The sequence below is a fragment of the Anolis sagrei genome, chromosome 5 (genome assembly GCF_037176765.1).
Source record: "Anolis sagrei isolate rAnoSag1 chromosome 5, rAnoSag1.mat, whole genome shotgun sequence".
Taxonomy (NCBI): Eukaryota; Metazoa; Chordata; class Lepidosauria; order Squamata; family Dactyloidae; genus Anolis; species Anolis sagrei.
Window position 1 is genome coordinate 149,557,987 of NC_090025.1, and position 17,782 is coordinate 149,575,768.

At 36.8% G+C, this 17,782-nt stretch overlaps 1 protein-coding gene across 3 annotated transcripts in view; it reads left to right on the forward strand.

Annotated features, from left to right (window-relative positions):
- Positions 1-17,782, forward strand: part of METTL25 (methyltransferase like 25) — a 46,891-nt gene that overhangs the window by 16,868 nt on the left and 12,241 nt on the right. For all 3 annotated transcript variants that reach the window (XM_067469120.1, XM_067469119.1, XM_060777377.2), the window contains exons 6-9: positions 6,213-6,307; positions 8,656-8,685; positions 10,884-10,957; positions 13,708-13,801. In XM_067469120.1, the coding sequence (XP_067325221.1) occupies positions 6,213-6,307; positions 8,656-8,685; positions 10,884-10,957; positions 13,708-13,801 (293 nt within the window). The remainder of the gene's footprint in view (positions 1-6,212; positions 6,308-8,655; positions 8,686-10,883; positions 10,958-13,707; positions 13,802-17,782) is intronic.

Sequence of the window (17,782 nt, forward strand, 5' to 3'; positions counted from 1 at the left end):
ACAGCAGTGTGGATGGGGGCTACATCTTTGTTTTGATTAATCTGGAGTGTAGACAGTCAAGCACACACATTCTGTAGGACTAGTTTTGTTAGTATCTTAACAAAAACAGATAAAAGACAACAATTTGCCTAAGTGCATGGAGATATCCTTTTGAATAATTCCTTGGGCACAGTCCAACAGCGTTGAGCAAATTCAACATGCTTCACTTTATGTTAGCAAATTCAACATTCTTTACCTTAGATTTCTTTCCTTATTTAAAGGGGGTCACTTGGGTTCTGTAAACATACAAAGAGCCTAAATCTTTCTTTATTGATTATGTATCTTGGAGAACATAAATGTTCTATGTCTGACCCTCTTAGTGCAATAAATTTATTTTTCTGTCTCCCCTAATATTAGTAGGGGGAAAAAAACCCTTTGATGCCATGGCAATTTATTAAATAATCCAAAGAAAAGATCAAAGCACTTGATTTCATTTCCATACCATCTCTAAATACAGCTATAAGGGGAAACAAGGCTGTAGTGTGTGAATGAATTCATGAAATATCTGACACATGGTGTTAAAGCAGTGGTTCTCAACCTGGAATCCCCAAATGTTTTTGGCCTACATCTCCCAGAAATCCCAGCCAGTTTACCAGAAAATTGTGGTTTTAATCTGTTTTCTTTTTCCTTTGAAGCACAAAAAAGCAGAAGTGTTTTCCTTTGTTGCTTAAATTAGAAATATTATTTCAGTCATGCTGTGACAAGGTGTAAGAACCAATATTAACTCTTCTTTGTGCTCCAATGATTAATGGGAACTGTATTTGATTGTGTGCTCCCATATTTACTCTGATATGTTATTCTAGATCTTGTTAAGAAATTAAAATTAAGCAAATAACCAGGTCCAATATCTCAGTTGTTAAATTGCTGATCTTTTAACAAGCAATGCCCTTAAAGTTGGCCTTTTTACCAGTGAACCGTGAAGCATCCATCATAGCACTAATTCTGTAGGTGAAAGAATCCAGGAATATAACAGACCAATCAATTTCTTCCTGTTCTGGGCAAATTAGCAGAAAACATATCTGTTGAGATATAGTTAAACATGGAAAAAAACAATAATCTCAACAAGTGTATCTATAGGAGTGATTCAGTAGACCAGGGAAAGGTGAAATGTCGTCTTGGTGCCATATGCAATCACCTGAGGCACAGAACTCCCCTAAACTGCCCTTTTCACTGTTTAGCATTAAAATATGACACCCCCCCCCCAAAAAAAATCACACACACACACAAACAAACAAACAGATGTAACCTCAAGCTATTCTCAATTTTCTTTTGTTCTTATGTTTGGGGCACAAGTTGTGGGTGCATTACCATTGGTGAAAACTTCTGTTTCCAGTGTTTAAAAGTGTACCTTGATAATATTAGGTCTTTATACAATTCATATTGGCTGTTTTCTTTTAAGTTAATGTGCTTTTCTTAGTTTTAAAGTTTGGTACAAGCTTTTCTGTATTTTGAATTGAAAATGACAGTAGTAACATTTTAAAAAAAATTGTGCTGTGTTTGTTGTTTATTAGTTTTTGCAAAGACAGGAGGGGATGTTTATAGCTAATCAAAATAAACAAAACTCATGTGAGCGTGTGATTTCTAGGTTTTTTAGCTTTAAGGGTATTGAGGGATAATTTTGATTCTGCATCTACAAACACTCCAGTGGACATGGGCCATTTTTAGTACCCAACAGTAAATTTAAGTCCTCCAAAAAGGAAAATACTTGAGAGGTCACTCAGTGCAAGGTTTTTACTCTGCTTGAATGAAGATTAGAACATTGTCACTCATATATCATGGACAACCCAAGTAAAAACACAATTTTGGTAGCTAGCTACCCCAGTTTAGTAATCTTTATAATTAAACAATTTATAAATGTCAGTACCAGCCTTGTGAATTCAGATGTTTATGAGATATAGGTTCCATATGATTTTCCTTCACTATTTATCTATGGCCTGCATCCCTGCTAATAAGTTTATGATTAATGCGGGGGCTTTTTGATGTTTTTGGCAGGTCTTGGGTAATTTACACTGACAGCTGCATCTGATCTTCAGTCAATTGTTTATATTTTGGCAGGTTTTGCACAAATTTCATGTTTTGCCTTGAGGCATTCCATTATTTCCCAGAAGTGATTAGAAATGAAGTCTGAATATGCTTTCAATTCTTGTTGTTGTTATTGTTAAACATTCTTATGGTGAATATAAAGTCTGGATATATCTATGTACAATGGAACTTTAATATATGAAAAAAATAAACTGGGGTGCAAGCTAAAATGAAAGTTTGCCAACTTTGAAAATAAGATAAGAAAATGCTTCTTCAAGACCAGTGACAATATTAATTTTTATTTTCATTTGCAATGATTATGTACTGTGTGCAAACCAAGTGCTTTTTCTGACAAGATGGAAAATATCTTAGAATTTACTGATTTACTTATACATATTTTTAGATCATGAATACTGGACTTCATGTTGAATAACTAATAATTTACAGTTTCCTTTTACTCCAAATTGCACATTACTGCTGCTCAATATTTACTTTTTACAAAGTTTCAAACTACTATTAATCAGTATTATTAATTTTGGAGACATATAGAAATGTGTTGTGTGGATTCAAGTTATTTCTGACTTATGGTAATCCTAAGAGCAAACCTATCATAGGGTTTTCTTGGCAAGATTTGCTTGAAGAGGATTCACCTTTGCCTTCCTCTGAGGCTTTTTTCATGTCAGGAGTGACTTGAGAAACTGCAAGTTGCTTCTGGTGTGAGAGAATTGACCATCTGCAAGGATGTTGCCCTGGGGACTCCCAGATGTTTTGATATTTTTCCATCTTTGTGGGAAGCTTTTCTCATGTCCCAGCATGGGGAGCTGGAGTTGACAGAGGGAGCTCATCCACACTCTTCCCAGATTTGAACCTCCGTCCTGTCGGTCTCCAGTCCTGCTGGCACAAGGGTTTAACCCATTGCACCCCCAGGGGCTCCTCTCTGAGGCCGAAAGTGTGTGACTTATCCAAGGTTATCCTCTGTGTTTCCATGGCCAAGCAAGGATTGGAACTCTTGTATCCTAGTGTCCTAGTCCAAAATTCAAACTAAGGCACCACACTCTTTGAATTGTATGCATTTATTAATCAACTGCAATATAGGAAGCAATAAGCAGTTTTTTATATGGATTTACATGCGGAATAAATCTTGATGTAGGTACTGGGTCATGCTTAGGATTTTTCCTCCCTAAAATGATTGTTTACTTTTTTTGGTTTGTATTGATTTCTTAAGAAAAATATTATGAGGCATTTTGAGTTGTTCTTGATTGGTATCATTTTAATAAATATGCATGTTGACAGTCTTCATTCGATAATAACAAATACTGTGGCACTTTAAAACTCATTAATTTATCACTACAGGAACATTTGTGAGCTGTAGACTAAATGAGTTTTTATAATTTTCTGTTTTTCCATAAAAATCTATTTTCAGAAGGTTTCCTGAATGTTAAATTTGTAAACGTCAATATATATTGAACTAATACTTAAAAAGTTGCCTCTCCCCTGTGTATTGTGGCCAGCTTATTGATTTGCATTGTAATTAGCTTGTGGCCAAAGTTTATTTATGTGTTTATTGCTTTTTAAAAGGCAGCAGGACTTTGTTTTAGAAAGACATGGATTTTTTTGTGACTCTATTTTTTGGCATTATATAAAAGCATCTGTCTGTCACAGTATTCCAAATATGTTTTCCATGGGCACAATATCCCTCTTGACATAAATAAAGGAGGTAACGAGGAGAAAAAAGAAACATGCTGTGTTACTACTACTTTATTTCATATCTCAGATTTATTCTGTGAAAGTTTTTTAACCTCCAACAAAACTGAATTTGAATGTCATTGAAAAGTTTTTACCTGTTACAGTTCCTAAACTTATCTATAGATGTAACAGTGCAAAAAGTGAGACTCACTATAATCAGCTTATAGAGTAGCTTGCAGGCTTGCGCAGTTTAGAGATGGCCTACATTTCAGTGAAAATTACTTTGTTACTCTTAATGGAGAAATAAATTTTATTGTCTGCCCTTGTCCTCAATCCCCTTGTGACTAAGAAATAGATATGGTCCTCTCTCAAGGCCAAATTAAATACCAACCTAAGCAAACATCTCAAACAACACTAGTGATGTCAAGATTTACTTTTCTTCTCTGGTATGGTTTTCAACTTCTTTGCCTGATGAAGAAGTCAGTGAACATGAAATGGTAGCATAATGGATTTTGCACCTTTTGGTGTGACGAATCAGTTCCATTGCCCTTCTACATCAATTAGTCATGCGCTCCCCCACTTAAAAAGACAACAACCCAGATTTGCTCAGCTTTCCAAAGAGCATCCCACTTTGTAGGCTGGATAGAGCGCTATTGCAACTACTACTCTAATCCAGGAGTTCTCAGTTTCTTTACAAATGCAGAGCCCATTTGAGGGAAAGTTTCTCGTGGAGCTCAAATAAATGTTTCTATATTATTTATTAAATATTATATTATATATAATATATTACATACATATCAGACATGAGCAAACTTTTAGGCACAGGGGCTGCATAAAATTTGATAGCTAGGCCAGTGGCAGATGGTTGCAGAGTGTTTGTGTGAACTTTTTGAAAAAACATGAACGAATTCCTAGACACACAGCACATATCTCACTTATAGTATAAGAAAGAAAAAAGAAAGAAATATGACCCCAGAGGTCATCCAGTCCAACCCCCTTCTGCCATGCAGGAAAAGCGCAAATCAAAATACCCCCAACAGATGGCCACCTAGTCATGATGATGATGATGATGGCAGAAACCCCAGGGGCCATCCAGTCCAAACCCTTTCTGCCATGCAGGAAAAGCATAATCAAAGCACCCCCTGAGCAGTGGGAGGGAAAAGGGGTTTTGGAAGCAAGAAAGGCGAGGGAAAAAGGACCTGAGTGGCAAGGAAGGTGAGGTGAAAAGGCTTTTGTCATCAATAAGGTACAGAGAAAGGGAGGAGCAAGAAAGAGGAAGGGAAGCTTGGAGGTGGGCAACCCCCCCCCCCCCGAATTTGAGAGACTTAGGCCCCTTCTACACTGCCAGATGAAATCAAGATTATCTGCTTTGAACTGATTATATGGCAGCGTAGATTCATATAATCCAGTTCAAAATGGATAATGTGGATTATCTGCTTTGATAATCTGCATTATATGGCAGTGTAGAAGGAACCTTAGGAAGAACTTGTCATCATGTAGTGTACATCCAGATTGGCTATGCCTCCCTGCTACAAAAGAATGCTTTGCTCCATTTGTATTCACCACAAACTTAGTTTGCCTTTTGGGGAAAGCAACATAAAGCAAGAATGTAATCAGGGTCACTGCCTCTAAATTGGATGTTCCATGGTATGGATGGGCTTTTAACTCATTTGATTTTGTTCAGAAACATTGGCATGGGCTGTTACTATAATATAATGTTTTCTGTACTCCTGTACTCACTATGGAAGGAAATGTTAATGTTAGTGTTTCTTTCATCAATGATTATTATATCTTGCAATCAATCTTATATTGAAGATTTTCTTTGATTTCTAACCTAGAATTAAACCTGTGAAGAATGATACACAGGGGAGAAGAACAGATGTTGCAGCATCCATTTATAGAAGTCCATTTCCCAGACAGTTCTTGCGTTATAATCTAGCATTTTCTCTGTTCTTTGAAAGTCTTTGAGGTGACAAGGTTAGAAAAGGCATTTTATTGCCGTGCAGCAAGAGATATGTTAGCATTTAATAGGCTAGGGAAAAAAATCAATAGATTTGGTTTTTAAAAGGTGATTAAGTTGAAACAAACTTTTAGTGTTTGATGTTTACTGATTGGTCTCCTCAATATGGTTCTCCTTAAATAGTGCCAGGAATGTTTGGGCTTGATCCATAACTGTGTTAAGAAAGCAAAAACACCTAATGTATTAAGCCACAGCTGTGACTGTCTGCTAATGTGTTGAAACAGTATTGTAAACTGTATATTAAACAGTGTTGATAATTGTTTCCAATACACTGCAGTCCTTTAGACAAATGGTTTTTTTTTGTCAGATAAAACATTTTTTCCATACTGTTCTTTTGTAGTATTACGCCTAGTAACATTTTAAAAAGTTGTAATGTTGTGCTGTCAAGAGTAATTTAGATTTTTTTTAAAAAAAAAATTACACATTGTTACTTTTTCCTCTGCAGATGGTACTCATAGAGTATGGGGTTTCCCCTTGTGCCGATATTTAAAAGAAGAAGGTTGGTTCTGTGGACGTAACGCCAGAATGGCAGCCTGTTTGGTACAGTTTCCTCTACCTCCTTTCCTTTTCATTTGGAAGCCTAGAATTGTGTCCTAAATACACTAATAAGCAGAGGTGGTCATCATTTGATAATCGAGATCAGTGGTTCTTAACCTGTCGATCCCCAGGTGGTTTTGCCGACAGTTTACCAGTTGTTAGGATTTCTGGAAGCTGAAGGCCAAAACATCTGGGGACCCACAGGTTGAGAACCACTGATCTAGTTGATGTTGGCTGCAGTGCCCAGCAACCTCAGGTCTGGATAGCTAATTGGGAGGAATGTTGGCAGCTGCAATCCAAAACTATTTTAAGGGCTTCATGAGTTGCACTGCTGGTATGAGATTAATGTTATTAGTGGTGTATTCATGCTCAGTTTCAAGCAACTTTCATAATTGGTTAACCATCCAGCTACTCATATTTTGTTACTACTATGGTTAAGAAATAATTAAACTTAGGCCACAGATTAATTAGATCAAATTGGATAAAGGCTAGTGGTTCTCATTCTGTGAGTTCCCAGATGTTTTCGCCTTCAATTCCCAGAAATCCTAACAGCTGGTAAACTGGCTGGGGTTTCTGGGAGTTGTAGGCCAAAACATCAGGGGACCCACAGGCTGAGAACTACTGGTCTAAAAGAAGGAAAGTTCATTGCAGCCCAGTCTTCTCATTGATTTTGCTAGTATTTTCTGGTCACCCTAAGCACATGGGACAAAATAGATAGCCTGTCAATTTGCAAAGTTAAAAAGTTTATGTTTTTAACCAGATACCTTGAAATGGAATGTTTTGTTATCTCTAACCTTGCTATCTCGATATATATTCAGATTTCTATGGATATTCACATTGGGAGGCTACTTTGTTAATCTGTTACTCACCTCTCAGTTTAAATGTATGTGATTTGTTATATTTTGACAGATGCTATCTATGAATCAAAATGGGCTGGTAGTGTCTGCCAAGTGTTAAGCAGATCAGAGTATTAGAGCTGCTCTGCTGCTCCTGGTTGCAGTGCTATCCCAATCTTGTAACACACATCTTTCCTTTGACTCAAATGCTTATTTAATCCTCATCTGATCCTCTTATATACCTCCGTCTGTGCCCCCTTGACATGTTCATCCTTTGTTTTAACTTGCATAATTCCACCAAAATGCATTCAGATCTCTTTTGCTTATCTTGCATTTTAGTCCCCTATGTTTCACTATGCTGAAGAGAGGGCTGCACCCCCCTCCCCAAATTACATTGACCCACCCTGTTCTTATTGATATTCTGGTTAAAAACGTGCTCAATATACAGTTAAAACATGATCAGTATACATATATAACCACAACATGACAATACCTGCATGAACACAGCAATGATTTTGACCCATCACATTCCAGACTATTTCTGGAATTATGGTTCCAGTGGCTGCTAGATCAAGGTTTTGTTTTGGCCAGCAAATTACTGAAACTGTTGTCTTATTATAATCCCTCCTTCCCACAATTAAGGGTCCATCTCAGCATCCATTTGGGAAGAGATTTTTAGGTGTCATCATTGCAAAACATTGCATTGCCCCTCACCATTATTACTTTTTAAACCCCATTAAGTTATCTTTAAAATTAGCAGCCCTTTGAATATTTATTGCTGGCCTTTCAGGTCCTTCAACATATTCTCATTACCATCATTCTCTCTTTCCTATTGTTCCAGTAGGGACTGTCATGTTTAGGTAGTAATTTAAAAAAATATTTGCATAAGACGTTAGCACTTTTGGGAAAATCTGAACATTTTCAGAAGTAATTACTTTTAAAAAGAAAGAAAAAAGAGCTTTGAATTTAGGAAAAACCCCAAAGCATTAACTCTACAAATGGTTAAAACCAACCTAGTATTTCAATCTGGATCAAACTGCTGGTTAAACAAAAGCAATAGCAGCAGCACATATGGACCATCAAGGTTTGCAAATGTAAGTAACAATTTACTATCATTCCATCTCCTCCCCCCATATTATTTTATTCATAAATACACTGCAGAGATTGTGTTTTGTGTGAAGGCCTACATTTTCAATTTTATATACATTATTGAATGTGAACTAGAAACTCACTGGAGACCAACACTGGTTATTAGATTGAGAAAATATACTTCAAAATATACAGTCTAGTATTATCCTAGCTCTTTGCAGAAGTAGATATATACATTTCATTATAATTGTGCATTCTAGATTGCAGTCTTAAATAACATGTGGTGATGATAACACATTTCAGCCAACAGACTTTTTTTGTATATCACATAATCCGTTAATGGGTTATTTTTTCTTTATGAAGTATGTATACAAAATGTTTCATTTGGAAAAAAAAACCCCACAGTACTCTTTATTCTGTTTAAAGGCTTTGGAGCGAGTTGCAGTTGGCCAAGTGGTGAGTAATGTTGTATGTTTAACCCTTCTAATGACAAAGCCAGTTTTCTCTCTTTGAATACTTTGAATGCATGACCTTGTGCTGAACTTGTGGTTTGCTGGAATCGAAGAGTCGGGCAATAGTAAAGCTTGCATCTGAGGCAGATTGATATTCTGCATCAACACCATGAAATTGCACTTCTGTTTTCTGCTCTTCGTGAAGCAAAGATAAAATGTAATTTTCTTCAGCTAATTAACAGTGACTGAAATAGAAAGAGCATACATTAAAAGCACTCTGCATATCTTTCAGTTCAGTCTAACTTTATTTATCGTCAAAGCTTTCTTTAAAGAAAGCTTTGCATTATTGGATGTTACTGAATAACTGCATTGGGGCTTGTTGTAAACTGTGTTTCTGTAGTCCCACCTGTAAATTTAAAATAAAAAACACATTTTCTGAGTCTAAAGCTATATTAGTTAAAACGTGGTAATTTTCTTCTTCTGAGAATCTAGCAAAGAAAATCAAATTAAAGTATGTGACCTAGTTGGAATCCATGTTCTATTCACTTTTGTTTTTTCCAAGAATTTATTTGGATAGGACTTAAACCGGATGAATGGCCTTTTTGAGCTTACTGTCTCTATAGTAATCTTGCTTCCATTGACTGTTGCAGACTATAGAAGTCTTTCTTGCGTCCGTCAGTGACTGCCATGGACCTCCATTTCATTCCCTAAAATATACTACATGACTTTGTAAAGAACACAAGGTGTACAGAAAATCACTTTATGATTGTGAAAGTCTGAGAATAGGATATAAAATTCATGAAATACATTTAATGAGTCACATTTAATTGTTGCCGTATAACAAAGTATGAAGTACATTCTTCCAGTTGCCTACTTTGATACACAGCACATGAAAAAAGCAAGCAGAAACCCTGTTTTAGGCACTCAACTCCCATCATTTAAGTTTGAGTTGCTTGAAGTTGCAGCTTTTTTTTACATAAATACAAATGTTTAGGGTGTGTTGGAGGAGATTTGGCTGTTAGTGCTCAAAGGTTAATGGATTTCTGTTGCTCCCTTAAATAAAGTGATTTTCTTCTTTAGTTGGGCATCTTACAAGATTGATTTTTTTTTCTTCATCTTGCGTGCTTTCTGAGTAATGTAATCAGAGTTCATAAAACTATATTTTAGAGGAAAAAAGCACACCCTTCTCTTTTCATTTTTATAGTTGGGTAGCTGTGTTTTCTCATCGCCGCAAGTTCAGATCTTTCCACAAGACTTGCTAGTTGCTGAAATGTTATTTCTCAGTTTATAGCCCAATATTGGGAGAAAGTAAAGCCATATTGTACATCATAAAAAATAATTTTCTGCCATTTAACCAGGAACACAGTGGTCAGATCCAAAATCTTGCCAAAATGTACCAATGAACAATCTGTGAATATTTGTCTCAATATTAGGTCCTACAGAAATAAAGATATAAAAGGAGGAGAGTACAGCAAGGATTTCCTTTTAATTTATTGCAAATGTTTGGTTTTGGCAGAAATCTCAATATTCTTTGTTTTCAAATCCCCATCAAAATTCTTTCTGTGGCTACTTCAAGTAATTGCTGTGCCACATACCAACCCCTATGGTATATGTAGACAAAAGATGTGGTTGGTTATCCCATGAGGTTTACATGTCAGTGTATCCCTGCTGCAAAGTCATTGATTCAGGAGATTACATAAGGGGGTAATTTGCCCTACATTTTCAGAGGTGGAAGATGACAACTGATTGAATAATTGGTCATTCTTAATAGCAGTAACTCCTTCAAAAATTACATTGTTTTCAAGTTATTGTGAAGTATGTGTAAAGGAGCTTATAAAATTCTTTTAAAATGTTTTGCCTCTTAACGTTTGAAAAATATTATACTAAATGGTTACATTTATGCTGTAAAACACACAACAGGGACTACTTTTGCCTGTAGGTCTTTCTTTCTTTTCCCTTGTTCCAGTTCCTTTCAATGTTTGCTGTTTCCTGAATTTTGTTCCCCCCCCCCCCCCCCAGTAATTATGGCTATATTATTATGTTTCTAAAGAACAACAATTTAACATGGAAATGAGAAACTTGCTAGCAACATTAGTAGGAATGAGCACTAACCAGTAATTAGTTGAAGACAGCAAACTATTTTTACTATTCTGGTTGTGGTATCTGCTTCCAGCTAAACTTCCTGTTGTTGATTCCTTGCAGCTGCCTAATGAATCATTGTTTTATCGAGCTGTACTGCAGGTTATTGTAGTAGAAGAATATGGAGTCAAAAGAAGGTAGTGTGCTATAACTTCACATATCATTAAGGACAGACTTCCTTCTTTTTATTCATAATCTCAGTGAATCCTGAAAATAATGTACAGCAAACATTTACTATCCCAGTTAGCTGAAAGTGTTTTTTTTTTAACCTTCGGTGTTGATAGTTTTTTTTTTCAATTGGTGCAGCCTGAAGATGTGGACAGGATCCTTGGAGAAGTGAGAGCTACCACATGTATTCAAGATCCTTGCCCATCCTGGTGGATTAAACAGGCCAGAGGGGAACTGGCAGAGTGGGTGAAGGTGGTGGTCAGTTCCTCCTTGGAACAAAGCAAAGTTCCAACTTGCCTAAAGTAGGCAGTTGTGAGACATATATTAAAAAGTCATCCCCAAATCCCTCTATAATGGATAACTATTGGCCAGTGTCCAACCTTCCATTTCCGAGCAAAGTTCTGGAGCATGTGGTGGCCTCCCAAATCCAGGAATTTCTGGACAAAACGGATTATCTAGATCCATTTCAATATAGTTTCAGGCCTGGTTATGGAACAGAGATAGCTCTGGTTGCCTTGGTGGATGACTTATGAAGACAGCTAGACAGAGGGAATGTGTCCCTGTTGGTTCTTCTGAATCTCAGTGGCTTTTGATACCATTGACCATAGTATCCTCCTGGGCCATCACACTGGGATGGGACTGGGTGGCATTGTCTTACAGTGGTTTTGATCCTTTCGGGAGGGCCATACCCAGAAAGTGGTGCTGGGAGACTACTGTTTGAACTCCCCACAGTTGACCTTTGGGGTTCCTCAGACTTCCATTTTGTCTCCCATACTGTTTAACATATACATGAAACCGCTGGGTGAAGTCACAGTTTTTGGAGTATGGTGCCACGTGTATGAGGATGTCACTCAGCTTTACTTTACTTTACAGGGAAGCTGTCCTGACCCTAAACCAGTGCCTGTCATGAGTAATGCACTAGAAGAGGACAAACAAATTGAAACTTAATCCACACAATTCACAGTGCTGGTTTTGACCTTCAAATCCCTAGATGGTTCAGGTCCAGGCTATTTGATTGACCGCATCCCCTTATATCAGTGGTTCTCAACCTGTGGGTCCCCAGATGTTTTGGCCTTCAACTCCCAGAAATCCTAACAGCTGGTAAACTGACTGGGATTTCTGGGAGTTGTAGGCCAAAACACCTGGGGACCCACAGGTTGAGAACTACTGCCTTATATGAACCTGCCTGGGCCCTGAGATCTTCAGGAGAAGCCCTCCTCTCAATCTCACCTCCATCTCTAGCACAATTGGTGAGAACAAGAGAGTGGGCCTTTTTGGTGGCTACCCCTTGACTCTGGAGCTCCCTTCCCAGGGAAGGTAGAATGGTCCCCTCCTTGCTGTCCTTTTGGTTGAAGGCTAAAACCTTTTTATTTAGACAGGCTTTTGAAGAGGAAGGTTCTTAACATCAATTCAGGGGATTCTGTGGTTTTTTACTTCGAATTTTTTTAAACAGGGAATTTTTTAATGCTCTTTATAGTTAATCCTGTTTTAATGTCCGTTTATTTGTATATTTTAAATGATTATGCTGGTGCTTTTTTGTTAAACCGCTTTGAGTCCTTTTCGGGGAAGATAAAGTGGGATATAAAAATAGCAACAACAACAACAACAATAATATAAATCTGTCCTGGACTCTGCATATTCTGTTGCAAACTAGCTCACACTTTAAAGTCTCTTCTCATTAAACCAATTAGTGGCAAGGATCTAGTGAATTACATGGTGCTCTTTCTGTACTAAATTTCGCAAACTCAACTCTTTGGAATGAAGACGGCACATGCAGTGTCTGCTTGAAAAGCAGGCAAAATTAAATGGAGGAATAAGTAATGATGCCTGCTATGAGAAAGCCAGTGGGGTGTAGTGGTTTGATAATTGGTCTCTGGAGACCAGGATTCAAACACTTGCTCTGCAATGAGAACCCACAGAGTAACCTTGAGCAAGTCAGGCTTAGAAGAAGGCAAAAGCAATCCCTTGTTGAAGAAGCCTTTCTATTATAAGTTCACCCTAGGGTCACCATAAGTCAGAAACAATGTGAAGCCAGAGTGGAACCCATAGCTTCAATATGTTTTGTTTATCTTTCATTGGCTTTAAATGGTTATAACCTTATAACTTGTCTGGTAAGATTCCTTCCTAATAATTAACTAATTTAAGATCAGCAAGGACAAATAGCAGCTTCTTTACACTAGAAGATACAAAACGCTTCCCAATTCTTCCCAAGGAAAGTGGGATTAAGTAACAAGATACTAGTTGAAAGGACGGCAAGGTTGACTGACTCATTAGTAACAAAATACTAAGCGGTAGCATCAGGATTATTTGTCACCAGAGCTCCGAAAACACTATAGTATAACTTCAGATGAGGCTTATGCTGTGTTTAGAGGCTCATGTAAATGCCACCTATATAGATAGGACTCTCCTACTATTCCTTTGGACATGGTCCAATATATCTACACCATTATTTTAAAAATCCAAAAGAAACTGGAAAAAAACATTAGAAAGAATATTTTAAGAATACATTGAGTATAATAGTTAGAACAAAAACAGACAGGACACTGAGATAAGCAAATATAGCAAAACCTTTCCCTTTTTTCTGAAAGTAATTATATTATTTTTTTATTTAGCTTTTACACAGCTGTCCATAGTGTATCATGTTTGTGTGTGTGTTCTTTGGGGAATTACAATAAGCAGCCTCTTAATACAACAAAATAAATGTTTTTTATCATTTCAGTGATCGCAATATTGGAAAAGTATATTCCAAAACATCATCCTTCCTGGATTATGTCAGGAAATCTTTAAAAAAGCTTGAACTTGACGAGTCAAAGGTAAGTTGGTGATTATATTGATTTCTCATTTATTAAATCAGATGTGTTGTTTGCTAGATGGTTCTTTTGTTTGCTAGATGATTCTTTTGAAATCTGATTCTGTTTTTTGGATAATGAAATTCAGATCTATTGTATATCTAAGTTACAGACCAATGCCAAATTACTGCAAGCTGAATATTGATTTGAAAAAAATTACTACATTCCTAAAATTGTTTTATTATCTATAAGAAATATTTTTGAAAAAGCTATCCACTCGTAAAATTGTTTAATTTAAAGCAGATGCAAAACAGCAGACATAAATGGAACTGTCGTAATTTGTAGAGTAACAAAATTAATTTGAGATTATTTTCTTATTGGACCTGTGTTAGCTGAAGAGTATCTTCAGTGTCAAGTCAGTAGTATTATTGATGTCAAAATATGGTCTGTAATGCTGCACAGTGCCTGCTCCCACCCTCTGAAATGGCCTTATGTGGAAGACTAAGCTGTCACCCTCTGTTTTCCTTTTACATTTCTATTTAAGTAGGCTTTTAATGTGTGAGCAGGGAAACTTCTTACTATGATGGGTGTTTCATTTATTTTTTAAAAAAATTGCATGTCTTTCAATGATTTTATGGTAATTAATATGGGTTTAAAATTATTTTAAAATTTGTATTGCATTGTTGTTTTACTGTTTTTGGCTACATTGGGTCCCACTTTCGGTGAAAAGGCAGCATAGAAATGAAATCTATCTATATATTATTTATAGCGCAAATAGGTTTGTATATGTGTGTGTGTGTACGTGTGTGTGTGCATGTGCACGTGTGTATACATACATGCTTATGGATGATTTCCAAGACAGTTCCTCCTTCTAGAGATCATTAAGGGCCCTTCCACACAACACAAAAGAAACAGGAGATAACAGGTTGGGTGGGGGGCAGATGATGTTTGTGCTAAATGTACATTCAACCTGATACAAAAAGGTCCTCCTTTATCCTGCTTCCAGGTGAAAAAAGTGGATTTTCCTATGACTGTGTGGCCCTGCAGTCATATAAAGTTTGGGATTTCCCTCTGCTTCCTGCCTGTGCAGATTTTAAACATTCTGAAACAGCTGATCAGCTGTTCGGACTCCCACAGAGACCCAGCTGGTCTCAAGAGAAGAGAAGCAGAGAGCCATTAGAGGTCTCTGAAAGTATTTATTTAAAACTTTAAAATATTAAATTGTGAATAAGCAACTGGGGAAAGAGCAAAATCTGGTGGCATTTTTTTTTATAAAAAAAAACCCCCATCGTTATGTGCTGATATTTGTATGTGCACATAGCAATCTCTCCATATTTGTATTAGAATATTTGCATGTGTGTATATAAACATCAGTGCATAATTCTATCGGATGTTCCCCGTCTGCCTTCCATTTTATCCCAAGACACAGAAAGGATGTGAGGATGGCAAGACTGTGTGGGGACTTGATCTTAGGCCCCAGGTTTGTGTATCCAGCATATTAATTCCTCATTTTGGAGCTGTCTAGTAACTTCATCAGACTTACAGGAATGATAGATCTGGACCAAACTTCCCCCATGATCAACAGAAATTATTGGACGGGGGGGGGGGGGGGGGGGGGGGGCGTCGGATGATGACAGTTACAGTACACTTTGCATCTAGGGAGCACAGTGAATCCCACAAACGATGGCTCTGGACCAAATTTGACAAATATATCCATCATGAATACTCGCAGGGACAATGACAGATGATGACAGGAGTTGTTGTTTACCCACATCCTTATGAATTTTCTATTAGATCCATTAATAAAATCCAAAAACAAACAAAGACTATTTCTAATAGTTATCCTCACTAAGGACATAATCCAAGCATCGCCAGATGCCAGAGGGCCCTTTCACACAGCCATATAACCCAGAATATCAAGGCAGAAAATTCCACAATATCGGCTTTGAACTTGGTTATCTGAGTTCACACTGCCATATATTCGAGTTCAAAGCAGATAATGTGGGATTTTATTCAGCTTTGTGGAAGGGGCCAAAGCTAGTAAGTAAATAAATATTAAACCACCTGCTCGGTGTTGTGAGGTTGGGCATCACAGATGCAGGTGTGGACTGCAGAAATTTGTGGGAGTACTAAAATGACTCCTGGACAGCCTTGTCCACCGTAGCATCAAGGTTGTATGAATTAACAGCTATTAGCCATGGGAGCTAAATAAAACGTTAATGGGCAGAACTTATGTGCCTCCGCATTTCATATTGTTTAAACATTATTTATCATTTCAAACTGTTCTGTATTGATTTTATTGTATGTTGTTCTGTGATCCTTGGACTTAAGTTGGGATCTAAGTATTTTAATAAATAAAATAAACAGAAGCAATGCTTTTGGACATTACTCAGCAAAATAAGAAGTCAAAATAACTTTTCTTTATACTATTCTTTATATTTTAAAAATACAAGAATGGGTCTTGTTATGTTAAAAGCAAATATGAAGTTGCCTCCTCAGGCTGCTAACTCTACCCCTGCCCTCTTTTAAAAAAAATAAAACCCAAACTACATCTTATTTTCATATGGTTTGAGGCACCTTTAGGTTTAAAAGTAATAATAAATATTGGAAGCCCTCTAATCCTTTGGAAGCCTCCTCAAGTGATCCAATCTCTAGAATCTGAAGTGATGTCCTCCTTTTTCAAGACATTTGTTTGCTGCGATATCAGAATGTCTGACACATTAACCATAGGCCATTACTTTGCAAATCTGAAAAAGAGTATTCAAGGAATTGAATAAATCCACAAGGATTTACTTACTTGCAATCACTTATTTCAAAGTTGCTATTACTGGACTAACTTCACCTTTGGCAAGAACAGAGCAGTACATGTAGCTATTTTGAATAGTTCTTTTGCACAGGCAGAGGTTGCATCATATATTTCAGAAAACACAATCTGCCATGTGCCTTACCAGAATTGATGAACCAGCAATAGATTTGCAAATTTGACCATTTCCATCTGTATCAACAAACCTCTCAGATATGAGTAGCACAGTCTTTCATGTATTTCTCCAGAAGTAGATATTGTCAAGATCAGCAACTCTTGTTCTGAAGTTTCACAACTTGCCCTCATTTGGGGTTAACTTGAGTTATAATGTGAATAGGTAATCTGTAATAAGAACTTCAGTAAGAATGTTCACCAACTGATTGTTACAAAACAGATATAGATCAGCATATGTACTTCAAAGGGATTATGAAAGGCTAATAGGGTAGCGGTGTGAAAATGTATATTTGTGCTCTGCTTCAAATCTAGTTGTATTTCATATATAAACCAACATGTAATCTACATGATGCCAATGCCAAATTCCAGTTTAATCTGACAAGGAGTTTCAACAGCAGTAATATCTACAGAAATCACCTGACAAACCACAGACTTCAATTTAATATAAGCAAACAGGAAAGCCCCTACATTAATAAGGTGCTGGAAGAAATGGTAGACATCTGCCGATAAAGAGTTCCCAGTCAAATATGTATGGGATTTCATTAAAGGCATTTCATCAGTGTCATGGAGAATTGACCCCTTTCATGTGATTATTTGTACAATATAACCTTGATGAAGATGGCCTACAGTATATAACTTTTATTTGTACTTTGAATATGAAATAATAATGTAAGAGTTTCAGGAAAAGTTACTTACCTTGATTTTCTCCTTTTCCTGCTTCAGACGTAATTAAAAAACCCCAATGGTTTTGCTACTACAAATTGACTTTCAGCAACCAATCTCCTCCTTTTCTTTGTATGGTCTGATTTGTGCCCTCTATTCCTGGCTTTAGCATATGATAATTCTCAAAATTATTGTTATATAATGATGTCTGAAGTTATACAAACTGTGCCGTATGCAAACAGTAGTTTGCTGTGAAAGCAGAATTAGGAAGTATGAGAAGAGGTGGAGGATAAAGCAAAACAAGCTCATTCATGATTGTCAAAACATGCTTTAATATTTATGTCTTAACTAGGCTTACATGTTCC